The sequence below is a fragment of the Pocillopora verrucosa genome, chromosome 6, assembly GCF_036669915.1.
Source record: "Pocillopora verrucosa isolate sample1 chromosome 6, ASM3666991v2, whole genome shotgun sequence".
NCBI classification, from domain to species: domain Eukaryota; kingdom Metazoa; phylum Cnidaria; class Anthozoa; order Scleractinia; family Pocilloporidae; genus Pocillopora; species Pocillopora verrucosa.
The window spans coordinates 945,223-962,557 of NC_089317.1; the positions used below are offsets into that span (position 1 = coordinate 945,223).

General features: G+C 38.7%; 2 protein-coding genes across 3 annotated transcripts; one reads left to right on the plus strand and one right to left on the minus strand.

Annotated features, from left to right (window-relative positions):
• Positions 1-1,042: 1,042 nt before the first annotated feature.
• Positions 1,043-11,024, minus strand: LOC131769224 (glutamate-rich protein 6-like). The gene is made up of 12 exons (XM_059084976.2): positions 10,071-11,024; positions 9,023-9,193; positions 7,648-8,042; positions 6,702-6,924; positions 5,940-6,088; positions 5,318-5,400; positions 4,582-4,654; positions 4,037-4,131; positions 3,743-3,902; positions 3,498-3,566; positions 2,776-2,852; positions 1,043-1,397 (listed from the first exon to the last, which is right to left on the minus strand). The coding sequence occupies exons 1-12, from the start codon at positions 10,795-10,797 to the stop codon at positions 1,229-1,231; spliced, it is 2,391 nt and encodes a 796-aa protein (XP_058940959.2). The 5' UTR covers positions 10,798-11,024; the 3' UTR covers positions 1,043-1,228.
• A 171-nt stretch (positions 11,025-11,195) lies between these two features.
• On the plus strand, positions 11,196-17,260 carry LOC131769189 (glycogenin-1). Of its 2 annotated transcripts, XM_059084946.2 has the most exons (6): positions 11,196-11,504; positions 12,642-12,979; positions 13,531-13,657; positions 14,041-14,224; positions 15,200-15,496; positions 16,330-17,260. In XM_059084946.2, the coding sequence occupies exons 1-6, from the start codon at positions 11,347-11,349 to the stop codon at positions 16,549-16,551; spliced, it is 1,326 nt and encodes a 441-aa protein (XP_058940929.2). In that variant the 5' UTR covers positions 11,196-11,346; the 3' UTR covers positions 16,552-17,260. The 2 variants fall into 2 exon arrangements, with proteins under 2 accessions (XP_058940929.2, XP_058940937.2); XM_059084954.2 differs by lacking the exon at positions 15,200-15,496.
• The last annotated feature ends 75 nt before the right edge of the window (positions 17,261-17,335 follow it).

Here is a 17,335-nt window from a genome sequence, read left to right on the forward strand (position 1 = left end):
CGCCAGGAGGCGCATAAGGCCGTTACATTGTCCGCCCAACCCCCCCCCCCCCCCTCCCGTCGCGTGCCGCCGCACTGGCCACATTCCAACTCTTCTACCCTACCTTACCTCTCTCTCTTTCGACAGTCCTTCCCCAAGTGGTCTTTGGTCCCCCTCTCATCCTTCGGCTCTCTGGTGTCCACCCCAATACCGTAAAACAGTCGTTCATATCCTCTCTCCTGAGTACTAGCCCTAACCTTTCCGCCTTCTTCTTCGCACCTCTCTTCCATGTTTCACAACCATATAGTAGGACCGGTCTGACTAAAGTCTTGATCTTGGTATCTTGGTTGGAATATCAAAACGCTGACCATGAAGTAACAAGTAGATGTGACATAAACGAACCGCGGAAGAAGGAAGACAAAGAAAATATGTGCGCATTCTGAGACATGGTATTGTTTTCCAATCAATGGACGAGGTAAACAGGTTCGATGGTCTTTTGCTCGTGAACGAGTACGGCAACCTATACTTTTTATTGCATAATTTTGAGGGACGAATTATTCCCTTTAAATTAGAGAAATTTAAAAAAATTATTGGAGGAAAAAAGATACAACTAAAAGTGTAAAAGTGACCGACAGGAAGCACGGGAAAACTCAAACAGCAAGCGTCTCGACATCGTTCCCAGCCTCTTTCTCTAGTTAGAGGAAGAGAGATCCTAGAAACGTGATTGACCGCGTGATTCTGCTTCAAAAGAAACAGAAATTCGGGGGAAGATTCGGAGATGCTAAAACGAATTTCATCTAAAACTAAAAACTTAGTTGGTTGGGTCCCCGTGCAATGGTTGAATAATTTTTTTAAAGAGAAAAAATATATATTTTTTTATATATTTAAAAGCCGTATTAGTAGTTCTGTCGCTTTTGAGTTAACTTAGTCTCATACCCAGGCTCTTCATTCTTCCTGGGCAGAATTTAGCGTGATCAGCCTGGGCACAAGTCAACAAGCATACAACTCTCTAACATAATAACACAAACATGATGGAACATCATCTTTAAAATAATTTATTTTTCATACTTCTACTTTTACTTCATATAACTTTCTTTCAAAATAGGAGAACGATGAAAAACTAAAAAAAATTATTTTTTAGCAAGTGGAGTGAAACATTGAACGTGATTGTCATAACTGGCCCCCATCGAGAGGTCATGAGGGGACTGCAACTTTCCTGTCCGCGGCAGTTGTTATAAAGGACTGGTACTTAGTTAACAACAACTGTCGTCTCTCGTTGACTACTGGGAGTGGAAGCAAGTAATCGAGCCTTCCTCCCAGCATCCCTTGCTTTCTGCAGGTGAGGCGGCAGAGGTATCTTGTCGAGTCGAGGGTAGTTGGGAAGACGCATAGCATTCTGGGCACGATCCAAAACAATGCTAACGAAAAAACGCAGCGAGATTAGAAGAATCAATAAGATTTTAATAATAAGAATAAGATTTTAGAATAATTTTGGTCTGACGAGGAGCACAGATTTCTACCAAGCTGCTACAGAACGAACTTGGTGAGGGAGGTTTGCTTAATCCAAGATTGCACTGTTTTGAGTTTGTTCCAAAAAAACTTGGGCCTATATCACACCCAATCTGCTGCAAAAATTAACTCAATGCAACTTTCCCGCCTTCCAGCAGTTTGAATTCTGTTTGTTATTATTATTATTATTATTTTATTCTCATTACTTTTAACCAACAAGACATTGCCCGCTCTTTGAATTGCTTAAGGATAACAGGAAAGAACCTTGCATTTCCCATACAGAAACGATTCACGAAATTGCGTAAGATACAGGGAAGATATACCGAACATTGAAATATTCTAAGATAATACGCGCTCTTATTGAAAAATATGTTAACGCAGTTGTGACGTCACGCTTTCTTTGCTTCCTGAGAAATATTTCATAAAAGCGTATCCTCATCTAAACACTCAAAGGTTTGGGAGAATTCGTGAAAGTGATGCAGACCCTTGACTCAGTCTATAGTTTCATTACTTGCTCGAATTTTTCCAAAGACTACCATGTTTATACGAGGTTATGTAAATACGAAAAAGTTCTCTATTGCTTAATTAGCGCGTAAGACGACATTGCTGGTATTTTTGTTATTTAACAATTATCGACCGAAGGCGAAGTGAATATTGTGGAATAATCCCCGCAACGAAGTCGAAGGGATCATTCAACAATATTCACTTAGCCTGACGCGAAAATTTTTTTAGCATAATTGCTTAGGTACTTTCGAATTCTGTCGTAAATATTTGTTTTGATGTTGAAACCATTCTTTTTCAATCACTCTGATAACTCGTATCGAGATATAGAGCCAGAATTTGATAGGTTGACGTTCCTTTAATTCAATCAGCAAAAACTTCGTATCTTCCTTTCGAAGAGTGTTACTCTAAACCTAGCAGCATCTTCTGAGCTCTTCGGAATTTAGTTTTCTTTATCGCGTTCATCACTTCCTTGATAACACTGACATAACACTGGTATAATATTCACGACGCACGAGGTGATTATAGCGAGATATGACGCAACTCTCGACCAATCAGAGCGCGCGCATCTCTACAATCACCGGAGCAAATATGCTAATCAACACTAGCCTGTTTCAGGCGTTCATTTCGCTTAAGACGAAGCGCGATTGTAGCGGAGGAGTCAAAAAGCGAGAGAGGCTGGGGTAACCCGAACCAGCCCTCCTTCGTCTTCGCTCTGCCGCTATTAACGCGTCGTTTACTATTTCACTTCGTTTAACTGACTCATCACCAAGAACAGACACTTACTTCACAAACTGTTTGACTTCAGCCAGGTGCATCTCGTAGCTGTCTCTGCTCGTAGGAGGCTTTGCTTTGGCAATAGCCTAAAAAAGCCAGACAAGACAAGATCAGAAAAAGTTTTCCTCTTGACTTACAACTCAACTTTCATTAGTTATGTGCCTACTGTATAATGTACTACATTTCTAGCCGGTGTACAGCCGCCCCTTTCGAAAAAAAAGTCGATCCTATTCGGACGGTAGGGGTCGCCGCACTCAGGCTATATGGCTTCTACATTTCTGACTTTGACGTAACCGTAAACTGACCAAACTTTATCACATCAGCCAATCAAAACAAAAGTTAAATTGTTACAAGGAGCCAATGAGAACTCAAATTTAAACAAGCCCGCTGCCTCAAGCGCGGGAAAACGGGAGTGGCCGAGAGGTGATTGGTTTTAGTTCTACATCTGATTGGTTGAGAGAATGAGGCGAATTTTCTAGACCAATCACAAAGCCTAAATCATTTAAAGGACCAAACCTATTAAGTTAAAACTCGATTGATGAAAAATTAAACCTGTACGCTTTCTAAAACGAGAAGTCAGAAGGAATGGTATAATATTTGGGAAAATCCCTGGTTACGAATAATTCAATGATTATAATTCAACACACTCAGTCTTGTAGTCTTATGACCGTCTTATGACTTACCACCGATTTATGATAAGTAAAGATCAGTTTTTTATTTAAAATGAATACCTTAAGTTTTGCACCAACATTAAAGCGAGCTGTATGTTTTCCATAATTGAAGGTAAGAACAATTTTATTCTGAAATGTAACGAAAAGTGGTTAGTATTAATTGTCGCGACTGCGTCATTCTCGTGGTTCAGAATTTAACCTCAACAAGTGACGAACCATTAATTTCACATTATTTGGGCGTTTTCGAAACATTTTACATTTTGGTTCCTCACTTCAGAAAACCATTTAACTTTAAAACCTCTTACCTGTGATAGACATCTGATTGACAGCTGTTTGGTGATCAGAAATGTGATTGGTTGAAAAGGCGGAGCGTGCACGTGTTCTTTCGTGTTATGCCACATCCATTTCTTCTTGCGAGTCCCGTTTTTGTCCAATAGAACTCCAAAAAATGGATTTAACACTAATCTACACAGATACCAAACAGAGAAATAAAGCGTTAGCCTCTAAAACATAACAATCAGTTACGTGATCGTTATCATCACAAGATTGTAGTCTTCCTTAAAAAGTGAAAAGAAGAGCATTTGATAAATAAAATCAACCTGACTGATCCATTTCTGAAGTAACAAGTTCCGTGTCCAGAGGGTTCAAATATTCCCAGCATGTGTGATGGATTTGATTCGTTTTCTTCTTCGTCCTGCGGTCAGAACAATAAAAAAATCACCATAGTTTGTCGGGCAAGTAATACCCTCAGAAACTTATAAACAATTCTGCTTTTCATCTCGTGTTAAATTAGACAAGCAACGAACAGAGATCGAAGCGAAATCAAACTACTCTTTATTTCCCTCCAAAATGAAAAAATATTCTGTTTAGTAGCTCCCTGTTAGTCAACGACACAAGTAAAATGTATGCTGTAAACAGGTGAAGTTTGTTTTTATGAAACCGAGCTAACTAAATGGTTAAAAGTCGGGTAAAAACCGGGGTGTCAATTGATACTTAAGACAAGCTAGTCAATGTTAGTGTTACTTTACTTTCCTTTTATTGCTTGAATGGCGCTAACGAAACTCGTCAATTTGGTTTCTTCTCAAATAAAACAAATGTCCTGCTCATTTTTCGGCATGCTCACATTATTGTACTGTATACTTACATCAAATACGATGTACGTAAATTTTCCTTTTTCTGCAGCAGTTATCATTACCGCAACGTTACCGCTTGGATAACTGAACAATGGCGTTAAGGGAAAAAATGAAAGCACGTTTGGATTTAATAATGGACAAAAGCAACCACATGAGCGGTTTTAACCCTTCTCGTACGAGTATCACCCTTGAATCACACATTAAGGTCCGGAAAGAGAAAATGATCACCAACTGAAGAAACTCTTGACTGTTACACAAATTCTCTTTGTCAGCACCTTGGGAAATGTAAAGAGATCTGTGAGGGGAATTCGTGTAATGATATTAGGATGCAAATGGTCAAAAGGAAACCCAGTAAGAAAGCGGGCGACACACCGCACAACTATTTAATGTAAGGGACCTCGTTTGCAATACTTCACCCCTCGAATCTACCTATTTTCGGCCGTCATCACTCTCTTTTAACCCTTTAACTCCCAAGATCTCATAGGTAATTCTCCTTACTATCTGCCATATAGTTCTTGTGATGTTAGTTCGGAGAATTTGGTATGGGATCAACTAAAAAATTCCTTAATTAATATTTTTCTTTATTCTCATCACTTGTCTGCTTGATATTGTATTGATATTGTAAGGAGAAATTCTGTCTTGGTCACTCATGGGAGTAAAAGGGTAAACATAAAGAATATTCTCCTCTTCCGTCATTGAACACTTTCATTATTGAGTTGAAAGCAGTCAGGTTTAATAAAAGGATACAAGCAGCTTCCAGTGCCATCCGGGAGAAGTAGGAGAAATCTCTTTTTGTTTTCATAAAATCTCTCCAGGAATGCCTGTTTCCTCTTTAAAGGAAAAGATAAATGTTTTTCAGCGTCTCTTTGAACCATAATATAGATTTGCAAGCAAGAGCATTTAAGAAATTATGAACACAAGTTTTTGACACGCTCTGGGAAGCTGGAAGTTGATAGTTCTTTTCTATGGCGCTAACTACAGGCCCCGGTTGTTCGAAGGTCGGATAACGCTATCCACTGGCGGATAGCGCTTTACGTTTTGCAACCATTGACGTTTTTCCATGGAAATTATTGAAACCCCAGGCCTTAGCACCAATTCTTTTCACGAATTTTCTCATCCGGACGATCATGCGCTTTACTTTTGACAAGAGTTTGGACTACAGCCAATCACAATGAGCCAATGAGAACTCAAAGTAAAAATAAACTGCGCGAAGCGCGGGAAAACGCAGGTGACCAGGTCACATCTGATTGGTTGAGAAAGTGGCGGAAAGTTTTCTAGACCAATCACAGTGGGTAGTAAAGTAAAACCATTACAACATAGAATTTCTTTCGAAATTCAATTGAAAATTTCTCCATATACTAATACTTACGAGTTGAAGAGGATTCACTTCAATGACAAACGGATCTTGTACTTGTTCGTTATCCGTGAGTGACGGCGATGGCGGTCGAACCGTCCAACCTTCCTCCATACACTTTGTAGAGGCTAAAGAATACGTAATGGTCTTCATCTGACGTGTCACTGAAAATAAAAGAAAAAGGCAAAGAGTTATAATGCTGAGTGGCTCTGAGGAAGAAAAAATACACCCATTTCATTGGAGGAAATGAGCAGTTTTAGAGGACTCAACAGATCTTAATTTAATAATTCTAGGTTGAAAATCGAAAGCAATCTAGGATTTTTTTGGTTTGCTTTACTTCGCTCTGTGATTGGTTCAAAACACCAACACCATCTTCTAAACCAATCAAATTCAAAGTAACACCAATCACAATTTGGCCACACGCGTTTTCCTGCGCTTCTGAAGGTTTGTTGTTTTTACGTTGAGTTAACGCTTCTCTTTTTCTTTCTTCCGATTGGCCGATGTGATAACCCATCCTTGGCATTATATGAGTAAAACAAAGTGCATGAGTGAAGGGTGGGATATTAACGGCGGGCGAAAAAAGGAGAAAAGCTTGGGACGGGTCGACCCAAACCTCCCTCTATGTTCCGTTCAACCACTAACAAACCGCCGCTCACTCTCACGCCCCTTTTCACCAATTGAACATGTACAAAGGTCGAATGTTGTGATTACTTTGGTTTTGGATTGACGACACTCAATCGAAATGCGCTCTAAAAATGTTGGATTTGTGCCACTTACATGCATAGAAGTTTGTTGGATTAGCACCGGCTGCACGTTGTCTCTCCATCTCACGTTCCCGCGCACGCTCAGCTGCTCTTTCCTTGGCTGCACGCCTCGCAGCTTTGGTCCCATATGGTGGGTGGGGCTTGATGTCAATCATCTCGTCAGCTAGATGAGCTGTGTCGCCCCTCTGCGCAAGCTCAAACTTAACGAGGCGTTCATACTGAGGACAGCAGTAGAGCTGGTGGAAAACAGTGCATGTTCAAAACAATTTTTATTCATGTTTTCCTATAGTTTGTCATTATGAGTGATGTTTCTCTAACAACAGAAAATGCAACCTGAGTAATCAGTACTATATCATCACCCAAGTTTCAGGGGCAAATCCATAAATATTTAATGGTGGGAAGGGGGCCACACTTTGATTCTGAAAACACAGAATTTTTCCTTACACTATAGCCTAAAAAGGCCATGAAATTTTTCAAGATAAGTAAATCTTTAAATTCACCATTCCCAACCCTCTCCTTTGGTCTGCCATTAAGTTTCCATAGCATTAAGCAACTAAGAGAACTACAACTACCCCGGGATACTATTTCATCACAGGTTACGGCCCCTCCCCCCCCTCCCCTCCCCACTTTTGGAAAGTGTCTAAGGGATGTATTTACGCATCTTAGTATAAAGTGAACCTGAAAAACAGTTTGATTTGTTGGAATTTTCTGGTAACAAGCTTCACCAGTGTAATATCTTCAGTGTTCTCCCTTCCTCAAAGAAAGACAGGGAAAATAAATTTTCAAATGGGAAGAGCAATTCTTTCAGCCGATAAATTTCAAGAATTCCAAGCAATTTTAGGCAGCAACAAGAAGTACTACAGGTGGCAAATTTTATCAGTCATCATCTGAAAAGGGGAACACTGTATTGTAAACCATAAATCTCTTTTTCTCTCTTTCTTTAGTCCATATTTTATTACCTGGTCTGGAGTGAGTCTCTCTAGCTCTTCCATTGTTGGAAATGGCAGAACTTCCTGTTGACAAAACATACAAGGCCCACTAAACAAGCTCTTCTTCAACATCTCATTCTTGGCAAGTTCCTGTCGATCTTCAACCTCTTCATTAGACAGGGGAGGGTGCTGAGACTCCTTCATGTACTGCAGAATGGCTGGAGGACCGATGCTTGGCAAAAGAAACTCCTGATCAAGTTCATAATCCTCATACTCATCTGAACTACTACTAGACTCAAGTTCTACTGTGGGTGGTCGGAAGAGAATGTCCTCCCCCTTAGGAGTGCGAGGAAGTGATGAGACCACAGACTGACGAGACCTGGGAACACCTCCTGATGACTTTGATTTGCTTCTTCCTGTGCTTCCTGCATTAGGAAATAACAGGAATGTCACTACATGTCTGCATATCTAGATGTTCAAGAGGTCTATCTTCACTTTTTTTTATTTGCTAAAAAAAGACCTACTGAAGTGCTCTTTGGCCTTCCAAACCATCCAAGGGTATCTTGTGTATCACAGAATTGTAACAAAGATTTGGAAGCCATTCAAAATGGTCTAAACAAAGAGCTGTAAGATCAGAGAGCACAGTTTCAACATGATTTTGTAGAACTAGATTTGGATGACTGAGCATTCAACATGATTCAAATGATTTTAAAAAGATCTCATTTCTAACCCAAAACTGTATGACGAAACAAATATCTTATTTATTTCATAATCCAAGCTGATACCTGCTGCTGTACTCCAGTGTATGGTTTTCCGGGTTTTAAGTATGAAACAGGGTATACAGTTTGAATATCTACACTCTCAAACATCCATCTTTTCATACCCAAAGGGCTGGCTATTCATGCAAGGTCTAACCCAAACCACGATTTTATATGATCAATGGGTCTCAGTCTCTCTCTATAAGAGGGTGATTTAGTTAAATAATTGTCCTTCTACTGTTACCTTTTGGCCCTTTTGACACTGCTCACTTGTTAAGTTAAAAGGTTCAGTTGAATTGAGGGTTGGTTAGGATGCAGTTTTGTAGAACAACAGCTAAACTTTGTTCAAATAATCAGCCCAAAGTCTCAAAATGAGCAAGACTGTGTTAAATGTACAACTTCATATGCCCAGCTTTCATAATACCATTCTTTTCATTTAAAACATAAATGTTCTGTGTGAATATCTCAGTGACATGCCTCACTTCATAACAGTTGTCATTTAATATGGTAACACAATGAAAAAATGTCCCCTCAAACATGGTCAGGGTTTGAAGACCTCCAAGGCAGCCCACCCCCCCCCCCCTCTTTACAAAAAATCCTTCCAGTGTCCCCTTGGGATGTTACACCCCTCTCCCCTATTTTTGTACCTTCTTCTGCTCCACCATGATCATGTCTTCCTTCATTTCCTTCTTCTACATCTGGTAGGAATTCATTTTCCTCATCCTTTGCCTTTTGTGTTTTGTCACTACTCGTGGAGGTCTTCCTTGTTGCAGGTAACGACTTTCTCCTTCGTCTTTGGACTGAACCATGGCTGTTTGCTAAAAGAGAGTCGAGTATGCTATAAAAATTAACCCTTTCACTCCCAAGATCTAATAAGTAATTCTCCTTACTATCTACCATACAATTCTTATGATGTTAGTTCAGAGAATTTGGTATTTGATCAACTAATAATTGATATTCTTCTCTATTCTCATCACCTACCTGCTTGATATTGTATTGATATTGTAAGGAGAAATTCTGTCTTGGTCACTTGTGGGAATGAAAGGGTTAACCTATTTTTCTTCCAAGTTAAAATTATATTTTTATCATAAATATTTCATTCTGCATTAAATAGATGCACAATTTCAATTTTATTAACCATATAATACAAAAAAAAATCACTGCTCAGGTAAGCTCAAAAGGCTCTCCTTCAGGTTCTTCCATAAATCTGCTGTCTTGACACAAGTTGTCTCAAAATTGAATCATAGTAAAACTCCTAACCTGAGATTGAACAGGAATTTGCTAAATCTTGTTTTTGTTTTTTTTTTTTAAGTCAATCTCCTAAATATTCCCTTCCGTGAGGTGAGGAGTTCCCCTGAGTACAGTATCAATTACTGACGATAAGCTTCTGGTCCTGGTGGTTTGGAGGATAGAGAGTATTATCCACCAGATAAACCTCAATCCAGTGGATAGTGCAGTACATTTTGCTACCATGCATCTGCTGGATATTGATTTATCCATTGGATAGCATTTATCCTCCCATTGAAAAACTGGGACATGATCCTCTTTGTGAGCTGTGCATCAAGCCCTTTTTCACTTCAGCACCTGCTACACAAAATTGTTGCCAGGGGGGGACAAATGTACTAATTGTCAGGGGGTTGGAGGAGGGTAAGTGAATGTTGATATAATTATTTTGTCATTCTGTTGATATATTACCTGAAGGTGACTTTGGAACTTCTTTAGACATTTTCTTCTCTGATCTTTCTGCCCATTCAGGCTTTGATCTGTTTATGGTTTCCTGATACAATTCCATGTCCTTTAACCAACTCCATTCAGTTTGTGTACAAATTGATACCACTTCAACTGTTTTGTTTTCAGTATGAGATATAAAACCTCTTTCTTTTAGAGCTTCCTCGTCCTCTTCAGCATTTTGAAAAGAGACCTCTCTCTTATTAATTCCTGTTGCTACGGACGACAATGAACTTGCAGATGATGGTCTACTCAAAGAGGAGTCTTTGTTATAAAAGGGAACTTCCTGAGAGGCAGGCTGAAGTTCTTCTGTCCCTGAAGAAACATGCCTTTCTCTCGATAGTTCATCTTGAAGTTCGCGATCGGTATCTTTCCCATTTTCTTCTTGAATCTTGTTTAAGGTATTTGGGGGAATATCACAAGCAGCTATTAACATACCGCGTATCCCTGATTGGGGTATATCACCTGAAAACTTATTTGGATTTACAATTCCTCTAGCAGCAACATCAGCTGAAAGTTGTTCTGCGTCCAAATGCGGTTCTTGTTTATCTACGTTGAAAACATCGTCTTCTAAATGTTCTGGAGAGCTAGTTCTGCTTATTACTGAAGAAGCACTTGAATCTGCGCGTGAAATTTGCTCTTCTGTGGGAGCTAAATCCCTATGATCGCCTTCTTTCTCTTCGTTCCCACTCATTTTAGTTCGTTGTTTTTAGTTGAGGAATTTACAACATGGAAAGCAACTTACACTGATCAAATCTCAACATAGCCTGCCCTAAATTCTCCACAGCGCCTGCTCATATTTCGTGAATCCATCAAGACAAAAGCTCTCTCTCCTGCATTAAGAGATCTTTTCGAAATGAACAGAAACTCCGGAAAAAACTCTGACTTTGACTTTGAGAAGTCGCGAAGCCAAAAACAATGGACTGTAGTTGCCATGAGTACAGAGCCTCAACTTCAGGAGTTTAAAATAATTTTGTCTAGGGTAGGGTAGTGTTCGGAAATCTCTGAAGATAAACGAATATGACCTCAGAACTCGGATAATAACTCGGGTAATATTCGTAATCTCCGAACATTTTTCTCCCCACCCGTGGTAAGTGGCGTAGGAAGCAGCTTCTCGGAAAAGTTGTTCGTTGAGAAACTGAGCGCAGTACAAAGGTTATGTCTACGGTTGTCGCATGGTCTGATTGAAATTCGTCTATGATCAATATTCCTTCTTCCTTTCTGGTTGCTAAGAAGTGTCTCGATGCCCGGAGAAGTCGTCGCAGACGAAGCTTTCGTAAGTCTTGTGACTAACAACAGTTACGCCAATGGCGCGCTTGTTCTCGGCTACTCCCTCAGACGAGTCAATACCACAAGAAAGCTGGTTCTTCTCGTTGCTAAAGAAGTTCTGGAACCGACCAGGTACGAATCCCCAATAATAAATCAACTTTAATCTTCTCTTTTGAGCAAGATCTCGTACACAGACTGCAATCTTTTGTTCATTTTCAATTTTTTGTTTTCTGCAATTTATGCAAGTTTCACAATCTGACATGGGTTAAGTGTTGTGCTCAGTTGGCGTTAGGTGAGCTTCAAATTACCTAAATGTCAGGCTGTAATATCGTATTTTCACCAAAGGAACTTGTACAAAAATATATCAATGTCTTTTGATGATATATTCGCCCAAGAAAACCGCCAGATGTGTTCCTCGCATCTGCTTGCTTCAGACAGCCACTTCCTTCACTCGAGGGGGTTAGCTATGTTTGTTTACGCAAACTGTTTCAAAATGGAATCCAATTACTAATGCAATCCACTTGTGATTGTAATAGATTGACAGGGTGAAGTGCAGGATTTTCTCATGTAAAGCTATTGTTTTTTATTTTGCCTTTCAACAACTTCAAATAGTCAACAGTTCATGTTAGGAAAACTTATGTAATACACCTTTTTCCTCAAAACACACCGTCGGAGACGAATCAGGGTTTGTACAGGTTATGATGAATCTGGAAAGATATACGATTTTCTTATTTCATTTCGCAAGCCTAGGAAGTTCTGGAACGTCTTAATTTGTGTGGGAAATGAATTGTGAAAAAATCTGATTGAATTAACATTTTCACATTATTATGAAACCAACTTCTCCAACATCGGTCATGCAAAACTTCAGAATGGTCCTCGTTAAAGACATGAAAGAGTCATTCATTTTTGCAAAATTGAAAGAGCATGAACCTTGAAAAGGAAGTGTAGAAGAAGAGCAACAAATTTTGCTGTAGTTTTTTGCCTTAAGTGCTGACAAATCAGTATCCAAATATGAAAGTTTGTTGTCTGAAGAGGACATAAAAAGAAGACATTTTTCTCAAACAGACTCAGAGTGTGAAGGCCTTGGAGGTTATAGCAAACCCCCCCTCCCCTCCCTCCCATCCATATTTTTTTTTTTTTTAAGTACTCCTTAGGACCTTTTCAGGTTGCAATCCAATGCTTGTATCTTTATATTTGATTGTGCATCCAGATACATTCTTACATGTGAGTCAGAATGACCAAAAACACTGTGCTTGCATTGTATTCCAGGCAACACCTTGCCCGAGTTTGGGATCACTTAGAAATTGTGGATGTTCTTGACAGTGGTGATGCTGTAAACTTAGCACTCTTATCGAGACCAGAGCTTGGTATAACCTTTACAAAAATTCACTGTTGGAACTTGACACAGTATAGAAAGTGCGTGTTCTTAGACGCTGATACTTTAGTGGTTCAGAACTGTGATGAACTCTTTGAGAGGGATGAGCTGTCAGCTGTTCCAGATATCGGCTGGCCTGACTGTTTCAATTCTGGTGTATTTGTGTTTGAGCCATCCAGAGCAACCTATGAAGCTATCTTGGAGTATGCTGTTCAGAATGGAAGTTTTGATGGTTAGCTCTATTTAACTCTCTACACCCTAACATCAGTATGTATTTTCCCCATACTGTTCTCTATACATTTCCCATGGTGCTGACAAGGAGAATTTGTTTAACAATCATTATTATTTTGACCTCAATGTTTGATTCAGAGGTGATATTGCAAGGAAGAATTAGGTGACGGTCACTCTTAGGGGAGTGTTAGTGTTAGCTACCAGAAGTAAATTGGCCTTGGAAAGTTGTGGAAATCTGTTTAACTCAAGCAATAAAGTTTTCAGAATTTATATCACAAGAAATGTATGTAGACTGTAAAGAGAGTTGATTTTGAAATCTTGGGAGTGAAAGGGTTTAAGGTCAAATTTATAGTCCTGGAAAAATCAATCTGAGTTCCAGAAAAATCCTGGAAAAGTCATTGAAATTTGTTTCTGAGAAAGGGTAGGAACCCTGTGACTGGGTAGGTCATTTGGGTCAATTTCAGACTATCCTTTGGTGTTCCGTGTTACCAATAGACTGTATCACACTTTCACCATTTTAATATGATACTCATTTTTTTTTCTCAACAACAGGTGGAGATCAAGGACTTCTGAATTCATTTTTCAGCAACTGGAGAACAGCACACATATCTCGGCATTTGTCATTTATCTATAACATGAATTCCAATGCCAGTTACACTTATGCTCCAGCTTTCCAACAGTAAGGAACATTGTAGAGTATTTTTGATCATTTGGTGCAACCAAGGACAGATTTTTAAAATTATATGTTACTCCTTCCTGTTACCCAACAACATGAAAATTCTGCAGGCATCTGATACAAGAGGAACGCTAAGCTTTTTATAGCTCTTGTCAGTGCTGGTATGCTAACTCTATCGTCAGTCATCATGCCTCTACTTTTCCTTGAGTAAGGCATTCCTATCACTTCCCCTTTTTAAAAAAAGAATGAACTAAAACAAAAGACAGAAAGAATGCAAATTGGCTTAGGGAGCCAGATTTCTGGAAAATCCTGCTTGGTTCCTCAACCCAATCGAATCTCAAGTATTATCAGAAGTATTGATCCAAAGAATACTTTTCTTTTTGTAGGTTTGGTAGAGATGTAAAAATAGTTCACTTCATAGGGCCTCTTAAACCCTGGCATTACACATATAACTCTGAGACCGGCAATGTGTACACGCCATCTAGAGGTCAGGGTTATGTTCCACACGAGCGAACTTTCCTGCAGCTATGGTGGGACATTTATGTCACTTTTGTGCAGCCTGAAATGAGAGTAAGTGAAATTGTCTGTTGTCAAATTGGAATTAATCTGGTGCTTGTCAGGATAATGTGCATCAGAGTTGATGTTTGCCGGGTTAGTTTGAAAGAGATTGCAGTTTCATTGGTGTTGTTAATGGTTGTGTGTGTTGTTCCCAGTAAGTGGTCTCAATGTTCAGCATCTATAGATATAATTTTTGAATCGGTGGTTAATAACAACAAATATGATTGTGATTGATTTAATTACACATTAAATCACATGTAAGAACTAGTTAACCCTTGAACTCCCAAGATCTGATTGTCAATTCTCCCCACTAGCTGCTACACATTTCCTTGTTAATTGATTACGAGAATTAGGTGTTCAATCAGGGTAATGAATTGTACCTGATGAGTTTGAGTATTCTTATTACCTGTTTGCTGTATAATGTATGAATACTTTAGGGAGAAGTTACATGTCAATCACTTCTGGGGGTTGAGGGGTTAAGACTAGCTATACTCAAGTAAATGGTAATTGAAATTGTTACATATTAAAGTAGCACTATTATAATGGTAAATTGGCTTAAACTGTAAATAATTTGATGCACGCACATCACTTTTTAGTGTTTTAAGTCTTTTTAGGTGTTTGAAAAAAACATTGTTAAAAGTAGTCAGTAGAAAGTATCACCTGTAATGATGATAAAGCACTTCCAAGATTTACATTTGCTATTAATGAAATCTAGTTTATTTGTGTTCATATATTTGTTATCCAGTGTGTCTTGTCAGAAAAAAATGAAAAAGTGGGAAGACACATTTACCAAGAAGAATAGTTCTTGTTTATTAGTCATGTCAGTGTGGGGTTTTTTGTTTTTTGTTTTTTTTTTGGGGGGGGGGAGGGGGAACCTTGCTTTGCTGAGATGATCTTTTTTCATTCATACATGTATCATGCATTGTTCGCTGTGGCCTATCCAATGAATTTATCATTCTCAGGACCATTTTTACTTGTCTTGCTTAGCAATGCCATGGTGGCGGAGGTGGAGACTCTTCACGCAGTGATCATTTCCAGCCTGCACCGCACTATCCCCCTCAGCACCATTTTGAACACACTCCACCCCCTCATCAATTTGAACATGAACCTTTCATACCCCCACCCCAACAGTATTATGAAACACCACATCACCCTAACCCACCCCCTCAACATCATGAATCTCCACACCACCCCCAACAGGAAAACCATCCACCCCCACCCCCTCCTCACAGCTGGCCAACAGAGACGCCTCAAGGCTTTCAAGATGTTCCAGCAATTAAACATGTAGGCATTATTTGTGCAAGTGTGTGCTTGTGTGTGTTTACTTTGGTATAAATTGTACCATGTGCAATTTATGCTACATGCATGTGTGTGTGCTGCATTGAAACATGTTTATTTGCATTACATTTCTTGTACTCTACTTTGAGTTGAAATTTCTACTTTGTGCTTTGTGCATGCTGCCTCATCCCACTTATGATAAATCAGTCTAATCTCTTTATTTATACAGGTTTTAATACAAACTTAATGTATCAGTAAGCATCCAAATTTGAGGGACTATTTTTGTAAATATTTTTAAATTACTGAGCTAATTACGTATGTACATGCAAAGGCTTAATTTATACTGTTGTAAATATCAAAGTGCACTGAAACATCAAGCTTCTTTGTATTTCCCTATGGTGCCGCTGACAGCTTTCATCATATGTGTAATTTATGGTTTAATGTTAATAGAAACATCTATAATAAATTTGCAAACATTGATAGTATTGGTAATAGTTGCATAAAAGTATTGCTTTGGATACTAACTTTTACAGTACTGCTGTTAATTGGCACAGTGTTAGATACGAATAGAGATATCTTTCCTTTTACAGCTGGGATAATTGTAGAATTAAGAAATCAAAAACATGAAAATTGATCCAAGATGAGAAGTCCATTACAGTTACAACATAAAAGGGGACAAAATTGCACTGCTTCACTAAAATGTTCAAATTTCTTGTCAAATATCTTGCTGTTTGTGTAGTCACTGACTTCTAATTTGTTACATTTCTTTCCTGCAAGTCTTAAATTCAGCCATTTAATGTTTTTAAGACTGTCTTGATCTCTTTTCAATCCATTTCCAGGAGGTGGAAGGGCTAGCCAATGGATTGTCAGATATTTACATCTCAGATCATGTTGTCTTGGATTCAAACCCAGAGGTTCAAGAAATTTCACATCAACAGGCATGGGAAAGAGGCGAAATTGATTACAGAGGTCGCGACAAGTTTGAAAATATCCAGAAGAAGATTCAAGAATCTATAAATGTGTTGAGAGATCCCACTGAGGCACCCATGGTTTTGTTTTAAGAGGCAAAAGAGGGCACTGTCCTCAAGATTTCATGTTAGAATTTTCCTTTTATGAGAGAACCTTAGAGATGGAGGCAGTTGTGGCCAAGAATGAAGGGTCAGTGTGTGGTGTTAAATGATCACCAGTTATGTTGTAAAGATTGAAACCAAAAAAAAGATGATCCCATTGATTGGGCAAACCTTTCTCTTGTATTGAATACAGTTGAGTAATATATTTGAAAGGAATTGTTTGTTTTACCTGGTATATAAACCCAAAATTTTACAGTAACTTGTGGCAAATGCACAGGGAGTGAAACCAAAAACAAAAGCATAAAAGTGATGATCCCATCCATCGTGCAATCCTTTCTCTTGTGTTGAATACAACAGAATAATATATTTGAAAGGTATTGTTAGTTATACCCTGCTCATAAACCCAAAGGTTACTATAATTTTTGACAAATGCACTGAAAATTAAAATTAATAAAATTGAAAACAAATTCATGTTACAGGATCAATGTTGATATCTGAGCAGCTGTGTACCTACCCCTCCCCTATCCCAACAACAGTCAATTGATAACAAATTAGGGTTAATGTTGGATTAGGGGAGGGGTAGGTGTACAGTTGTTTGGATACTGACAGTGATATATAGTAGTCTGTATTTAACTAAGTATTTTTGGTTTTGTGTCTTGTTTGTGAAATCTAAATTCACCCCACTCTGGGTTCGAGTATTCTCGAAAAAATCATGTTTATGTCAAGAATAGATATCAAAAGATGTACTGCATGTATTTTCTTTTTCAGTGAAATA

What these genes read in the sequence shown, in the direction of transcription:
- LOC131769224 (XM_059084976.2), bottom strand. Translation starts at nt 10,797, where the DNA reads ATGAGTGGGAACGAAGAGAAAGAAGGCGATCATAGGGATTTAGCTCCC. An exon ending in AGAGACTCACTCCAGACCAG is followed by an intron (nt 6,925 to 7,647) that starts GTAATAAAATAT and finishes GTTTTCCACCAG; the next exon opens with CTCTACTGCTGTCCTCAGTA. An exon ending in TCCAACAAACTTCTATGCAT is followed by an intron (nt 6,089 to 6,701) that starts GTAAGTGGCACA and finishes TTTTATTTTCAG; the next exon opens with TGACACGTCAGATGAAGACC.
- LOC131769189 (XM_059084946.2), top strand. Translation starts at nt 11,347, where the DNA reads ATGCCCGGAGAAGTCGTCGCAGACGAAGCTTTCGTAAGTCTTGTGACT. An exon ending in GAAGTTCTGGAACCGACCAG is followed by an intron (nt 11,505 to 12,641) that starts GTACGAATCCCC and finishes ATTGTATTCCAG; the next exon opens with GCAACACCTTGCCCGAGTTT. An exon ending in TTGTGCAGCCTGAAATGAGA is followed by an intron (nt 14,225 to 15,199) that starts GTAAGTGAAATT and finishes TGTCTTGCTTAG; the next exon opens with CAATGCCATGGTGGCGGAGG.